At 41.6% G+C, this 15,649-nt stretch overlaps 3 protein-coding genes across 4 annotated transcripts in view; 2 read left to right on the forward strand and 1 right to left on the reverse strand.

Annotated features, from left to right (window-relative positions):
* The window catches only part of EVA1A (eva-1 homolog A, regulator of programmed cell death), a 477,272-nt gene that overhangs the window by 288,711 nt on the left and 172,912 nt on the right, over positions 1-15,649 (reverse strand). The gene's annotated exons all lie outside the window — the stretch shown is intronic.
* On the forward strand, positions 29-2,192 carry LOC148534184 (serine/threonine-protein kinase SBK1-like). Its single transcript, XM_088467183.1, has 3 exons — positions 29-146; positions 767-969; positions 1,410-2,192. Exons 1-3 carry the CDS (start codon positions 29-31, stop codon positions 2,190-2,192), a joined length of 1,104 nt encoding a protein of 367 aa, XP_088323309.1.
* On the forward strand, positions 3,656-4,450 carry LOC148534185 (serine/threonine-protein kinase SBK1-like; the record flags this gene model as incomplete). The annotated part of the gene is made up of 1 exon (XM_088467184.1): positions 3,656-4,450. A coding segment is annotated over one exon (795 nt), but the record flags the coding sequence as incomplete, so codon positions are not given.

Genomic DNA, 15,649 nt, shown 5'->3' on the forward strand with positions numbered 1-15,649 from the left:
GACTCGTGCTATCATCTTCTAGATTAAGATGGAAGCCACTCAGGATTTTCAGATCCAGAGGGCCGTGGAAGATGACTTTTACGTTTTGAAGTATCTGGGCCAAGGGACTTATGGTGAAGTTGTGATGGCTCGTGAGAGAACAACAGGTAAAACCCCATAGCCATAAATTGGCAGTTCTAGAAAGTTTTACTGATCAAGTTTGTCCCATAATATATTTAATAAGTGGCTACTGCTTAATGTGTTTGTCTTTAGAAGTGTTACTACCTTTTTTGATCAGTAACTTTCCGTTGCAAGTGTTAGTATAGATGTGACTTTTTTGGATTAGATAGTAGGGAAAATGATGAGAATGTGTCTACAAAATCTACTGCTAGGCAGTGCTGAGCATCCCACGTGTCTAGGGATGCCACAAGCTGGGGGCAAAACAGAAGTTATTTGGACATCCCCATGATGCATCAGAGGGAGTCTCTAGGACAGGCACATGTGCAGTCCTGGAGCCCATAAAAGGCAATAAAAATAGTTAGCTAGAGGGGGTACAGCCTTGACAGAATCCAAGGTGGGAGGGGGTGGCCACCTAATATTGCGCCCAAGGGTGGCCTGACACCTATATCCACTGCTGCTGCTAAGAGATGGCTTCCACAAATGCAGGAAAAGTGTGTGGATTGGGGGTGCTTATAAAAATGGTTATAGACCGGTTACGTTGTTTTATGGGAGTTAGATGTCATTTACAAAAGATTTGTCTCAATTGTACTTTTTTTTTTCTATTTAGGTAAAACGGTGGCCCTAAAGCTAGTCAGTAAGGGACGATCCCCACAGACGGCTTTCTTCCATGAGCTCTGCGTGTCCATCTACCTCTCCAGCTACGAAGGGATCATCTCTACTCAGCCCACCTTCATTAATTCTACTGACCATTACGTTCTAATCCAGGAGCTGGCGCCCGCCGGATCCCTCCATTCCCTCATACAGCGCGGTGTAAGTAAAACGCAAACTGAAAATTGTATTTATATTTTAATGTGAGAATTGAGTGTTGCATAATAAATAACACCCACTATTAAACTTGTATCAGGGTAACTCATACGTGTCAAAATATGAAACAATAAATATTCAGGAGTACATATCGTTTAACAAGTTTTAAAAACATTAAATAATATGGTCATGGTTGGGTATAAATTGGTTTATTATACTTGTAATATGAGGATGAAGACTAAATTCAAAGTCACTATCTTTTCCTGTAGTTTTCCTCCTAACATAACTTACCACCTGCAAGCCAACACCCCATAAAGCCGTAAAAGGCTATTTCAGACCATATTAACGATTCATAATATTTACCAACTAAATATTTCATGAAGAAGTCCATAAAATGTGTTTTACCTGCCATATATATCTCTAAAATTACATTTACTCTATTTCAGGTTGGTATTCCAGAAGAGATGGTGAAACGTTGTGCGGTACAGCTGACCAGAGCTCTAGAATACATGCACAGCAAAGCACTGGTGCACAGGGACCTGAAACCAGATAATGTGCTACTAATGGACAAAGAATGCTACCACATTAAGCTGAGTGATTTTGGATTAACTCAGCTGGCAGGTACCCTCGTTCCATTCATGTCACCCATCATACCTTACATGTCACCGGAACTCTGTGACTTGAAACAAGGCGAGTTCCTAATCTTGGATGCTAGCATTGATGTCTGGGCCCTCGGTGTGCTTCTCTTTGTGGCATTCACTGGAAACTATCCATGGAAAAGGGCTGTGGCTGAAGATCCAGTATACCAGGAGTTCATTTCCTGGCAAAGTGCCGTACAGCATATTCCACCTCCATCATGCTGGCAGAAATTCAGTAGGAAGGCTCGGGACTTGTTCCACGTTCTGCTCTCCAAAGATCCCACCATCCGGAATCCAGTCGGTGTTGTCCACAATCACCTTGACTTTCAATGGGCAGTTGAGGAAATTCCCCAGGAAACCATAGAGGTTGTGATTGAAGAAGAAGACCTTGAAATGAGAGACTATGAGGGCCATATCATCATAATAGAGGCAGAGGAGGAATATATTATCGTGGAAAACCTCAGTGATCAGGAATATATAATTGTTAGCTACACCTCAGAGGAAATTGTTTCTAATTCCAGCACCTCAACCTTGATGCTCTGGACGGACAACAGCAGCCTTCACCTTGGCTCAGAGGTAGAGATTGCCTGACTGTATCAATTTAAGATATGGTGGTAGATGGACTTCCACTAGGGGAAAAAACGATTTAAAAGCGAATGCACGCTATTACTAGTCTAAGCATATTATCTGCTGTTAATTTGAATTGTGGATGTGACTATTTACCCTCCAATTTGCTATGCCAATGATTTTGGAGATTGTTTCACAGTCACCAAATCAAACTGCAAGGACGCCAGCAGCTGGGACTAAGGAAACACTTGGCATTGCTCAAGACCATTGCTGATGAACCAGACCAGAGCCAGCCCTCAGTGACTGGAGAGAGCAAGAAGTAGGATTCTTCTTCCAAAGAGACAACGGAGTGATGGTGAGCCAGGAACAGAACAACCAAATGGGTGAGATTTGTCCATTCTGTTCTGTTTATTGTAATACTATAGTCAGTGGATGGTGGGACATGATTATTCCATTGTGGCTGAGATATATGGTAACTGATTATCACACAGCTTGGTTTATGATCCTAACAACTTATTTACAAAAAAATAAATAAAAAAAACAAATTATAAGTCCTCCACTGTTAACCATTTCAAGACTGCCTCTGTCTCTTTCACATATTTCACTCTCTTCCTCCCCATGTGACATCAGACTTTAGACAATCTCTCTCTCTCTCTCTGCTCTCATCTCTCTATTTTAAAGTCTATTTACTTTAACAAATGGCATCCTCTCTCTAGAACATCTGGTTCAGGTTCTCCATAGCTCTCTGTGACATCTGACTATAGATAATCTCCCTCTCTCTCTGTGTGATCCCTCCAGCTAGGCCATCTGTCCCTGGCTGTAACTCCTAACTCAAGACTGTCTTTTCTTCCTCCCTGTAGGTCTCGTGACCAGAATCAGCAGCGAGCACAGTCCGAAGTATCCAGCCCAGGACATTTATAAATAGTGGTAAAATACACATACCTTGTAGGGGGTACGCCAGATAGACACATCATCAACTTCATTGTATACAAACAATATAAAATAGAACCATACCACAATACATAAGATAGTTACATCATAGTTACATCATTGTATTCTTTATTTGCACATAAACCATAACCATAATCATAACCACACTACATAAAAAGGTAAGCACTAGATTATTTTATCTCTGTACTATATATCTGAAAAAGGAGGTGGTGATTCCATAAATCGTAGCAGCTCCCGTACCAATGCCCCAGTGAATTAACTTAAGCGCAACGCATCTCCATTTATACCTTTTCCTATAGTTTTCATCCTGACATAACTTTACAACTGTCTACTACAACCTATGATGATTTAGACTTTAAGGCTACTGACAACCAGTGACATTCATTTGGAAGGAACTCTGCAAGCTAACACCCCATAAAGCAGTAAAAGGCTATTTCAGACCATATTAACGATTCATAATATTTACCAACTAATTATTTCATAAAGTAGTCCGTAAAATGTGTTTTCCCTGCCATATATACCTCTAAAATTATTTACTCTATTTTCAGGTTGGTATTCCGGAAGAGATTGTTAAAAGTTGTGCGGTACAGCTGACCGGGGCTCTAGAATACATGCACAGCAAAGCACTGGTGCACAGGGACCTGAAACCAGATAATGTGCTACTAATGGACAAAGAATGCTACCATATTAAGCTGAGTGATTTTGGATTAACTCAGCTGGCAGGTACCCTCGTTCCATCCATGTCACCCATCATACCTTACATGTCACCGGAACTCTGTGACTTGAAACAAGGTGAGTTCCTACTCTTGGATGCTAGCATTGATGTCTGGGCCCCCGGTGTGCTTCTCTTTGTGGCATTCACTGGAAACTATCCATGGAAAAGGGCTGTGGCTGAAGATCCAGTATTACAGGAGTTCATTTCCTGGCAAAGTACCGTACAGCATATTCCACCTCCAACATGCTGGCAGAAATTCAGTAGGAAGGCTCGGGACTTGTTCCACGTTCTGCTCTCCAAACATCATACCATCCGGAATCCAGTCAGTGTTGTCCACAATCATCTTGACTTTCAATGGGCAGTTGAGGAAATTCCTCAGGAAACCATAGAGGTTGTGGTTGAAGAAGAAGACCTTGAAATGAGAGACTATGAGGGCCATGTCATCATAATAGAGGCAGAAGAGGAATATATTATCGTGGAAAACCTCAGTGATCAGGAATATATCATTGTTAGCTACACCTCAGAGGAAACGGTTTCTAATTCCAGCACCTCAACCTTGATGCTCTGGACGGACAACAGCAGCCTTCACCTTGGCTCAGAGGTAGAGATTGCCTGACCGTATCAATTTAAAAGATGGTGGTAGATGGACTTCCACTAGGGGAAAAAACGATTTAAAAGCGAATGCACGCTAATACTAGTCTAAGCATATTATCTGCTGTTAATTTGAAATGTGGATGTGACTATTTACCCTACAATTTGCCACGCGAATGATTTTGGAGATTGTTTCACAGACACCAAATCAAACTGCAAGGACGCTAGCAGCTGGGACTAAGGAAACACTTGGGATGGCTCAAGACCATTGCTGATGACCCAGACAAGAGCCAGTCCTCAGTGACTGGAGAGAGCAAGAAGTAGAATTCTTCTGCCATAGAGGCACCAGAGTGATGGCGAGCCTGGAACAGAACAACCAAATGGGTGAGATTTGTCCATTCTGTTCTGTTTATTGTAATACTATAGTCAGTGGATGGTGGGAAATGATTATACCATTGTGGCTGAGATATATGGTAACCGATTATCACACAGCTTGGTTTATGATCCTAACAACTTATTTACAAAAAATAAATAAATAAAACAAATTATAAATCCTCCACTGTTAACCATTTCAAGACTGCCTCTATCTCTTTCACATATTTCACTATCTTCCTCCCCATGTGACATCAGACTTTAGACAATCTCTCTCTCTGCTGTCATCTCTCTATTTTAAAGTCTATTTACTTTAACAAGTAACATCCTCTCTCTATAACATCTGGTTCAGGTTCTCCATAGGTCTCTGTGACATCTGACTATAGATAATATCCCTCTCTCTCTGTGTGATCTCTCCAGCTAGGCTGTCTCTCCCTGGCTGTAACTCCTAACTCAAGACTGTCTTCTCTTCCTCCCTGTAGGTCTCGTGGCCAGCATCAGCAGTGAGCACAGTCCGAAGTATCCAGCCCAGGACATGTAGATGAGAACCGTCACTTCATATACTATAATAAATATAACAATTGTTTTCTTTCTAATATATTTATCACTTTTCTAAAAATGTCATCATTTGTATTTTTATTAAGTAGTATTATAGTGATCTGAACAAATATTTGTGTATACACACATATGGGTGAGATGTCTCAGCATTCCCTATAATTCACGTATAATACTGGTCTCTTACTGTACAGACATACTATGCATGTATATATATATATATATATATATATATATATATGTATATTATAGCTTTGCCCGCACTCACACACTGTCTGAGAAAACAGTCATTCAGGCAAATTGCTTAAGTCAAATGGATTTAACTATTTTCATCCGTTGTCCTGTGTTTGGGAGCAAACATCAGATTGTCATTCCCTCCTATACGTTACCAGATTTTTATGGCAAATAGTTGGCTGGTTGGAAAGAGCATCTGTACAGTAGGTGAGTGGTCAGCATAAGTGTTTGCTAACTATAACTCAGACTGTGAATCACAATCAATAAATCCCCAGGACAGCTTTGAAATATCTTCCTTTATAAGAAATAACATTACAATAGGTTGAAAATATAATTAAGAGCTAGTAGCAAAATGGTCTTAAATTACTCAAGAAATAAAAACCCAACAAAATAAAAGTGTGATTTATTAGTTCTTATTTTGATAAAAGTATGTAAGCTTACAGTCTAATGTCAGAGGCAGGAGTGTATCTAGGTATTTGAAGGCCCCATAATAAAAGTGTGTAAGGGCCCCTATGTACCACCCAATGGTGTAAAATGTGTATAACACATGTAACTGTGACAAGGAAGATGGGCCCCCGTCAGCTCTGGGCCCCATAGCATCCATTGTACCTATGGTAGTAACGGCCAAGGATCTTCATTATCTGCAAGTCCTGGGTCCTCTGTCCCATTCTTATCCTCTACATTCTTTATCAGTAAAGTGTTTAGTTAGCAGGTCTTTATTTTGCAAGTCATCAGACAGTTCTAGTGTTCCTTCTAGCACCCTACACCTGTCACAGCCCAGGCAGTTCCTCTTTCCTGTCTGGGGTGTCTCTCTCTGCTCTGGGGTGTCTAGTACACCCTGGTCTGTATATCAGGAGTTTGTTGAATTAGCTGAGTGTGCTAGAAGCACCAGAGCAGAGAGCTACACCCCAGGCAGGAAACAGGAACTGCATAGGTTGTGACAGGTACAGGGTGCTAAAAAGAAAAATATATATATAGAGAATGATTAAAAACAAAAACAATCCTTGTACACACTCATGTATCATTATTCCCTATATTATGAACTGTGCAGATTAAGGGGCCTATTTATTATTTGCTTGAAGTGTGTTCCTGATTATTAATGGTTTCTTATTGCCACAATATACGGCAATAAGGAATCCTCATTCGCTTGAATGTATTATTATTGAGTCATTAGGACAGGGGCTCCGATAGCCTCGTTCCGGCGATCAGTAAAAGTAGAGTTTAGTATAAGTGCAGCACTACACTCTCCTTCTCCTATACTGTCATACTGATTATTTGGAGGTCGCCTCCCACTAGTTTAGATTTATTAATCATTATTCATATAGCGCTGGCATATTCCGCATATATACGTACCTACTTTTTTTTTATCCCCTCACTGGGAGAAACCTGGAGAGGAGAGGCAGCTCGCAACTTTAGGGGGCGGGGCTCTGGTGTCATTAGGCCCTGCCCACATCGTGGCAAAATGCCAAAAGTGGTAATAGAGTAAAATAGCGTTTGCAAATTCTCTTTTACAAAAGATTTTAAAAAACGGGACGGGTTTTCTATTACCAGCCCTATCACCACTTTCTAATAAATAGATCTGAGCTGGCAGAGGATCACTTCTGTACTAAGTTACAGACGGTATTTAGCTTACACATATTTTACCCAATATATATTGGAATATTATTTTTTTCAAGATTATAAAGTGTATACGGTAACTGCAAGTTCCGCCTGTCCATTCATTAGTTTAGATATAAAGGACCACAATAAAAAGACAGCATTAATGACTCGTGCACTTACCCTGCCAATCTGTCTGTTATATGTGTAACATACTTTCCTACTTTTGAAAAAGCATCTCAGGGACATTGTGACTGCAGCACATAAACTACACACTGAGGGCCCCAATGTAACAACAAAGCTTATTACCAGCCACTAGTGTTCATCAATACTTACCCCTCCGGCGAGGTCCTCCACTCACCGCTGTCAGCGACGGGCTTCTGTGTAATGCACATGTGTGACGGTCTGTCTGCGCATGTTCATGACACTTTAACCCGGTGGGGACCCGGCAGTGCCTGGAAGGCTTTACTGGAGAGACAGCGCTGAGTCCCCATTGCCAGCAAAGGAGACCGTAAAGATGGCGAGAGCGATGAAATGAAGAAAGGATGACATAAATCCATTAGCACTCGCTAAAGGGGTTATATATTGTTGATAAATGGGGCCCTGAGCTAGAAATTGGTTCTTGCAGTTTGTCACACATCTTTTGTAAGTCATCACACTTCCTTGAGGACACAATCATGCAGCTATTAGAAATCTGTTGAAAATTTCCCTCCATAAATGGCTGCAGCCTAGGTGGAGACAGATGCTAGAGGTCCTACTGGACCTCTAGTGTCTGTCAGGCCAGCTCCGCCACCGCAGCATTGGACCACACACGCTCTCTATGTGCCTGGCTGCCTGAAAGAAGAAGAAGCCGAAGAGGAGCAGCATGCTTACAGACGCCGTGGCCGCATCACCAGACTGAGGTACACGGGTGTGGGTGGGGGCTCAACTACAGGGGACACGACATATGGGCTCAGCTATAGGGAGCTTGGCATATATGGGCTCAGCTACAGGGGGCTTGGCATATATGGGCTCAGCTACAGGGGACATGGCATTTGGGCTCAGCTACAGGGGACACGGTATATGGGCACATCTACAGGGGGCATTGCGTAAGGGACACTGCTATAAGGGGCCCTGCATAATGGATACTGCTACAGGGGGGCCTGCATAATGGGCACTGCTACAGGGGGCACTGTATAAGGGGCACCGTGTGTCATAATTTCTTATAAGGGTATTGCTGTGTGTCATGTGTTATACGTGGCATTATTTTATGCCATGTGTAAGGGCATTACAGTGTGGCATAATGTGTTATAAGGGACAATACTTATTGTGTCATAAGGGACATTACTGTGTCATGGAACTACACACCTTGAACATCATCTATGGGTGTGTTTGTTTTATGGCCGGGGGGGAGGGGAGCAATATTTATAGTTACACCACTGATATTCCCTAGCCGTTACTGCAAACATATCTAATTTGTATGCATCCTTTCTGGGAGCAGCTCAGTTCGGGAGCTGGGGCCGGATGGGTGATGTAAATGGCACAAATTGTGCTGTTTAGCTCCAACCCTTCTTGTGGACCTGCAAATTGCCCATTAACTCTCCCAATCCTGCCCGCTTCACTAGGAAGTGGGCAGGATGCGGGAGATCTGTTTACAATTATGGGGGGGGGCTTCCCGAAAAATCAGGAGCCTCCCGTGACTTCTGGGAGTGTAGGCAAGTATGCGTTAGTGTGCTGGAGAACGGAGGCCATTTTCTTGATCACCTATCTTCCTTAGTCTTCTCCCCATTGTTTCCTCTGCGCTGTGCCCGGTCTCAGGGCGATTGCTAGACTTTTCAAGGAGTCAGGGAGATTATCACTATATAAGATAGAATTGGTAAGTATGACATGCAGCATTAATAGCCTCAACTCTATAATGTGTCTCTGAAAATGAAGAAATAAGAGATGTGGTATAATTAGTGGTATAACAATGACTAACCAACCTGGTTTTGCCTTAGAACAAATTGCTGCTTTATATCTACTGGATACATTCACGAAATCTCGCTGATGAACCTAAATTTCAGTCCATTACATTTGGGCCCATGTCCTACACACACCCACGAGCCAGCCACCTCACCACGCTGCACTTCATATTTGCGCTAAATACACTAGTAGCGTTGCCTGGACAATGACTTTAATTTCTGTCAAGGCTTGAAAACTTCTTGACTTATGTGCTCTAAACACAGCAGTTACTTTTAATTCTAACATTAAATCAAATGAATAAAATGTATAACAAGCTTTTGGACATTTTTGGAAACTGGTGTCCAGCTGACAACTCCGTATGACCACCCCGTGTATCATACCTGCTGAAGGCTACAGGTGCCCACTTGCTGTCATTTTGCATACAGGTATTGAATAACTGGGTGACATTGCAGGGTGTGTGTATTACAAATACAGTCTATCCCCCAATAATGATTTTCTGAAATTAATAGGATAATTTTTCCCGGGATGATGGAAAGATAACTGCTGTCAGGCTGTGCGTGTGGTGTGGTGAGCGTTTGCTGACAGGCCGCATTGGAGCCACAAGTGATCCAGGTATATGTGACCAAATAGACCAATAATTCTATAACTCAACTTGTGTGTAGCCACCTTAACCTTCAGGCATGGTAGTATCTTATCAGTAGGGGCCTATTGCTGGACAAAGTAGGACTAATTAAATCTAAGTAATGAGGGGATACACCCCAGGGCTAGGTAAAATGTTCCTTTATACAAATGACTGAACTGATTAGAACAGAGAATGGAGCTATCCTGGGAGTATAATGCTATTTGATGGTTAGACATCAGATAACGCTCTTAGAGAAAGTGACTGCTTCTCTATTACTGGGACAGACATGTTGGTCTAGATTTAATGTAATTCATCGCTGATTTACATTATCTCTGAAGCTGCACACACACACACAACGATTTAGTAAATGAACGATTTTAGTAAACGATTTTCATTTATTTTTTTCAAGGTAAACATTAACGAAAATTGTTTACTAAAATCGTTCATTTACTAAATGTAATGAACGATTTTTTTGAACTACAAATGATTTTTGCATATTCCCTTACTGAAAATCATTGAGTTGGTCAGTCTGACTGAACTACAAACGTGAACGCGCATGAACGATAATCATTCATCGTTTTAACTCATATAGTGAATGATTTTTTCAAAGATTGAATGATAAATTATATTGTTATTGATAATCATTAAAAAAACTCATTGTGTGTGTATGCACCTTTAGAGGCCCATTTATCATTGATCACATACTCCATGCGATCTGGGCTGGATAATAGCGCCCATCATCACAATGCAGAATGCGATTATAGCACCGAGATATATGAAAAGCACATGGAGGGCCAGGGGCCCATCCCTGTGATGTGCTGGGAGTGATGTGACCGCGTCAGCGCTCTCTTCGCCCCTGTGCCAGGACTCCTGCATATGTGTGTGGTCTGCAGACCATGTATGTGCTGCGGTCATTGGCAGGGTAGGCTCCTCCAGAACCCTCTCCCGGCTAGTTTTGCGACGTATAGCCCATAGGCTACAGCAGCACAACGCCATCTTTACATGGCATTAGTTGCGGAGGCCGGAATTAATCTGCCAGCATGGCATCCCCCATAGCCTCTCTCTATTCATGTCTATCCTGCTACGGTCCCTCCATAATACATCTGGGTGATACTAAATATTTGTGGATATCCCCCAATAAAGTTTATTTTCGGAAATATGATGCAAATGTTTAATGATAAATGGAACACTAAGAGGCAGATATATCATGAAGAAGAAATTCCTATTGCCAATAGAGTTTTATGCTGGTGAATTGGGCAGCGCAGGTCTCCGAGAATCGATCTCACTCTCCTGCTCCCCCTCCTCCCTCCCACCAGGTGTCCCCCCAGCATTTATATATCCCCTAATTCTATATTTAATAAGATGTCTGAAATATCTATGTATTGTAACTTTATCACTTTGTGGCAATAAAACATTGTACAACCTTGGACAAAAGGATCTCATCTACCACCACATTGATTTGCACTAGTTGTTCCCTGGACATATTGCAACATTGGGCGAAATTCAATTCTTTTCAGCCCCTATCACGCCCGACGGAGCTATTCTATTCTTGCTCCTGTCGGGCACGATCAGCTGCCACGCGCTACATTTCAGCTCGCAGCCTCTGGGGGATGAGAGCTGAAATGTGCGAAAAGTGACATGTTTGGGCGCCCAAACATCACTTTAAGTGATCGCGCCCAGCACTTTGGTCGGGTTTAGCTGCTTTATGCGGCTAAACCCGACCACTTTGGGTGCGATCAGCGTGAAAAGCTGGCACAATTGAATAGCGGCCCGCGATCTCCTGTCACTTTAGACGGGAGATGCGGGACGCGAAAACAATTGAATTCCGCCCATAGTGTCTTCTAATTTAGAGATTCTTTGCTATAATACTCAGAAGTTACTTTTGATTCTTCTTCCATTTACCCATAATACACAGCACCATTTATTGGTTCTATTCGTATCCATTGCTTTCTCACATGTAATGGGCTATTTATATACTGTTCTGTTACACTGAGTTGCAACTATGGCCCGTATTCAATTAGATGCGAAAAGCCATAACCTGCGAAAAAGTTTTGCCGATTGTCGCTTTTTCTCCAAATTCAATTCCAGACGGATTTTGCGTATGCGGAAAGTCCATGCAATGTAATAGGCGAAAAAGTTTCTCCAAAGAATAGCAGGTGAAAAGTAGTACAAAATCTTATTATAGGGTGCAAACATGGGGAAACCACTCAGAACTCATGACACAGCCCCCCAAAGGCCAATTATGGAGGAAAAAAAAACACCCCAAAAAGGTACTTTCATTTTGGGGGCAAAAAAGTTAAATGTGGGGGGACAAGTATAAAAACTGGCAAAATAGACTTCTTGGGGGTCTGCAAGAATGGGTCAGGTGTTTTTAGGATTGCAGGTGCATGGCACAGGTGCGTTTTTCCCGTTTTGTAAAACTTCACTTTAGGGACTTTAAAATATGCTAGCACCCATTTTCAGGTACCCCAAATATGACTGGACTACTTATTTTCTGCAAAAAATACTGCTTAATGCCATTCTTCCCCACTTTTATAAAGACGCTAAAAACAAGGATTTTAAACGACTTCAGAAACCTAGACAGTTTTAGTTGGGCTATTGGGACACATCTACATTGATCCCCAATGTTAGTGCATCTTTTTTGGGGGTACACACTGATTACCCTATTTCTGACAGTGCTTTTCGCCTGTTCCGCATTTACAGCTTTCTGTTTTCGTGAAACGAAAAGCTGGGACGTGCACAAAAAAGTTTTTCGCATCTGTAACCGGTGATGTAGGCGAAAAGTCGGACAGGCAAAACCTTTCTGACCTTTCCCATCTAATTGAAAATGGGCCTATATAGCGCCATTTTAAGGTAATACCCATCTATTTGGTTGTTACTGGATGAGTATGTATGAATAAGGTGACTCTCGGGGTATCGCCTGAAATGCTGCCTTATTTGTGTGTAATTTTTGTAACTCTCCAATACTTTGGTCCGAAACCTCTCATCTTACCTGTTCCCACAGTACTATGCATGTAATGACTCTCATTGTAGCTAAGACAGAATACAGTACTTTCAATAGATATTGGATACATTTTGTAGTAGACCAATAAATATACATTAAAATCAACAACTTGTTGGTGGAATGCACATTTATCTGTAATGCATAAATCCTTATTAACCTAAAATCTATGTACAAGTAAATGTTTTATGAAAGTAGCTTCTGTTTTGGGCATAACGGTGGGTGGTGGAAATGTCTCAAAACTTGTGTATTATTTACAGTAACTAATGCTAATGATGTATAGACCCACCCTGCCATCCATTGTGACCCGTTCTCACCTCCTGTGTACACAATAGCGTCTGCATGAATGGGCACCATCTAGGTGATACAATGATTTGCACTTACACAGAGGATCACCCATTCCCATGCTTTCTCTAACACGATGATAAAAGATGGTAATAACATTTGTGTTTGGTGCCAGGGGATAAAGGACCAGCAGAATAATCCCCTTAACAGAGAAGAGAGTTTAGCTTTTGGGATTGTCTATTAATACATAAGATAATTTTGTACAGTATGTTGCTTTTTTTAAAATGTAAATCACTGGGTCCTACTAGGAGAAAAGTATTATATTATTATGATTAATTTTATTAATGTATGCCAGTGTGTAAAAGTAGGGGTGGTTTAAGAGAGGAGGGGGCACACATGCAGCCAGTGTGCGGGTCCCCTCCATCCCGGCAGAGCAGTACACTCAGGCTTTGTGCCAGGGTTTACAGCGCATGTGCAGGTGTCTGGGAACATGGCGCCCATGCTATGTTTCCAGAGACATCTCTACTGCGTATGTGCAGATCACTAGAAAAATGGCTGCCGCACCATTTTCCAGGTGATTTTTGTCAGCAGCGCCTATGCAGGACTCCGGAGAGATAAGTATAATTATATGGGTGCAGGGTGTGTGGTGTGAGCCCCCCTGGACCCAGGGGTTTGTGTACCCTGCACCCATTATAGATACAAGGGTCTAACAAAATAATCATCTTAATACAGCATGGGTCATCCCTGCCCCCCAAATGTGATGTCATGATGAAAGGAAGAGGGGGCCACCACTGGGACCAGGAAGCCCCCAGCACAGCCTAAGGTTGTGTAGGGCATCTCTCCACCAGATCCGCCAGGTGCAGCTCCAGGCACCCTGCAAGCCAAATACAGATACCATGGGGCAGCAATGGTGCCATCCCCTTGGCCTTGCACCCTCAGTTGTGGCACTGCTCACCCATAATTATGGCCCTGACAGAGAGTAAGGGGCAGAATAATTATTAATTTTTATGAACTTTCTGCCACAAATCAATACATCTGCTGGTTTTGCTATTTCTGTAAAATATCTCTGTTATGTAACTTTCTGTACATCACAGATGGATGAAGTAACATTTCTTTTTGATAAAAAAAACATTCTGTGATCTAGGTCAACTGCATCAAAATATTCATACAGAGGTTTCCTTGGCCATAAAAATCATTTAATTTGTGAGTTAGGGAGGGATGTACTAAGCATGAAAATGTGGCCAAAACTGAGAAAATGCTGTTTACGGAGATTTGGTGGCATTTCCATATATACCAACCTCCAGAATGTGATACATTGCAGAGCCTGGACCCGGTGGGTAACGCCATCCATTAGAAGCCTATGGGCTTCTTATCAGGTTTCCTCTGAGAGGGATCCAATCTGATCCCTCCCAGTGCGACGTTCTGCGCATGCACAGAGGGACTTCTGGGTAATACACCCGAAAGTCCCTCTAGCATCTGGCTATCCCAAAGGACCGCTCTTATCGGAGAGCTGCCCTTTGCAATTTGAATCAAATTTATAAGTAAATACCGGCGTAATTAACACCGGTATTATACCCAAAAAGTGGCCAGATGTACCACCGCTTAGTACATCCCAGCCATAATCATACTGAGCCATATTAGCATATCTGAGGTATGCATACAAGGTTAGAATCTGTATATCATATATAGAATAGAATCTATATATCATATATAGAGTAGAATCTATATATCATATATAGAGTAGAATATATATATATATATATATATATTATACTCTCATCACTCACTGGTTATGAATCTACTATACTGTATGTGTTTATGTTTTACAAGCTGTACATTACATTTATGCCTAGTGCTTGTGTATACCTCTTGAACGTCTCTTATCTTGCCTGTTCCCAGAAGCAATGCATGTATTGTCTGTGTATATTATACGTATAGTCTATATTTATTCTCATCATAGATAACACAACTGTCACAACAGGACACAGTACTCTCAATACAGGTATAACAAAATTTAGTTATTGTAGTAAAAAGTAAATGTACATTGAAATAAACTACTCGTTGGTGGAATACACATTTATCATTAATCTACATGCAAGTAAATATTTGATGAAAAAAAGCTTCTGTTTTGGGCATAATGGTGGAAAGATTGGATCATCTGAAAAGTTCTCAAAACTTGTGTATCATTTACATTAACAATTCTAAAGAACTGATGACAATAATACATAGACCCTCTCCCTCCCTACTGCAATCACAATAGACTCTTTTTGAATGGACATGATCTAGGTGATACAATGATTTGCATTTGCTTAGAGGCTTCATGGCCTTCCAATTATCTCTGCGTAGAGGGACACCTCAGCCCCCTGTCTTAACTCCCTATAAAAGGCAGATGTAGTTTTTGCTCTTCAGTCATTCATTTCTGAGGAACTGAACGCTAAGGACTATCCACAGCCAGTGGTACAGATTGAACATTTCCAGCAGATCTCAGCCAACTTGTTGGAACAAACCTGTCCTGAGACTCCTAGAAGCAGCTTCCCTAAAACCCATCTCTGCCTGATGCCCTACTGCTTAGGTAAGTTCACATAACATTCTCTAACATTTCACCTTAAAATATTTTT

Source organism: Taudactylus pleione, unplaced genomic scaffold (assembly GCF_031769625.1).
Source record: "Taudactylus pleione unplaced genomic scaffold, aTauple2 ptg000070l, whole genome shotgun sequence".
Classification (NCBI taxonomy): domain Eukaryota; kingdom Metazoa; phylum Chordata; class Amphibia; order Anura; family Myobatrachidae; genus Taudactylus; species Taudactylus pleione.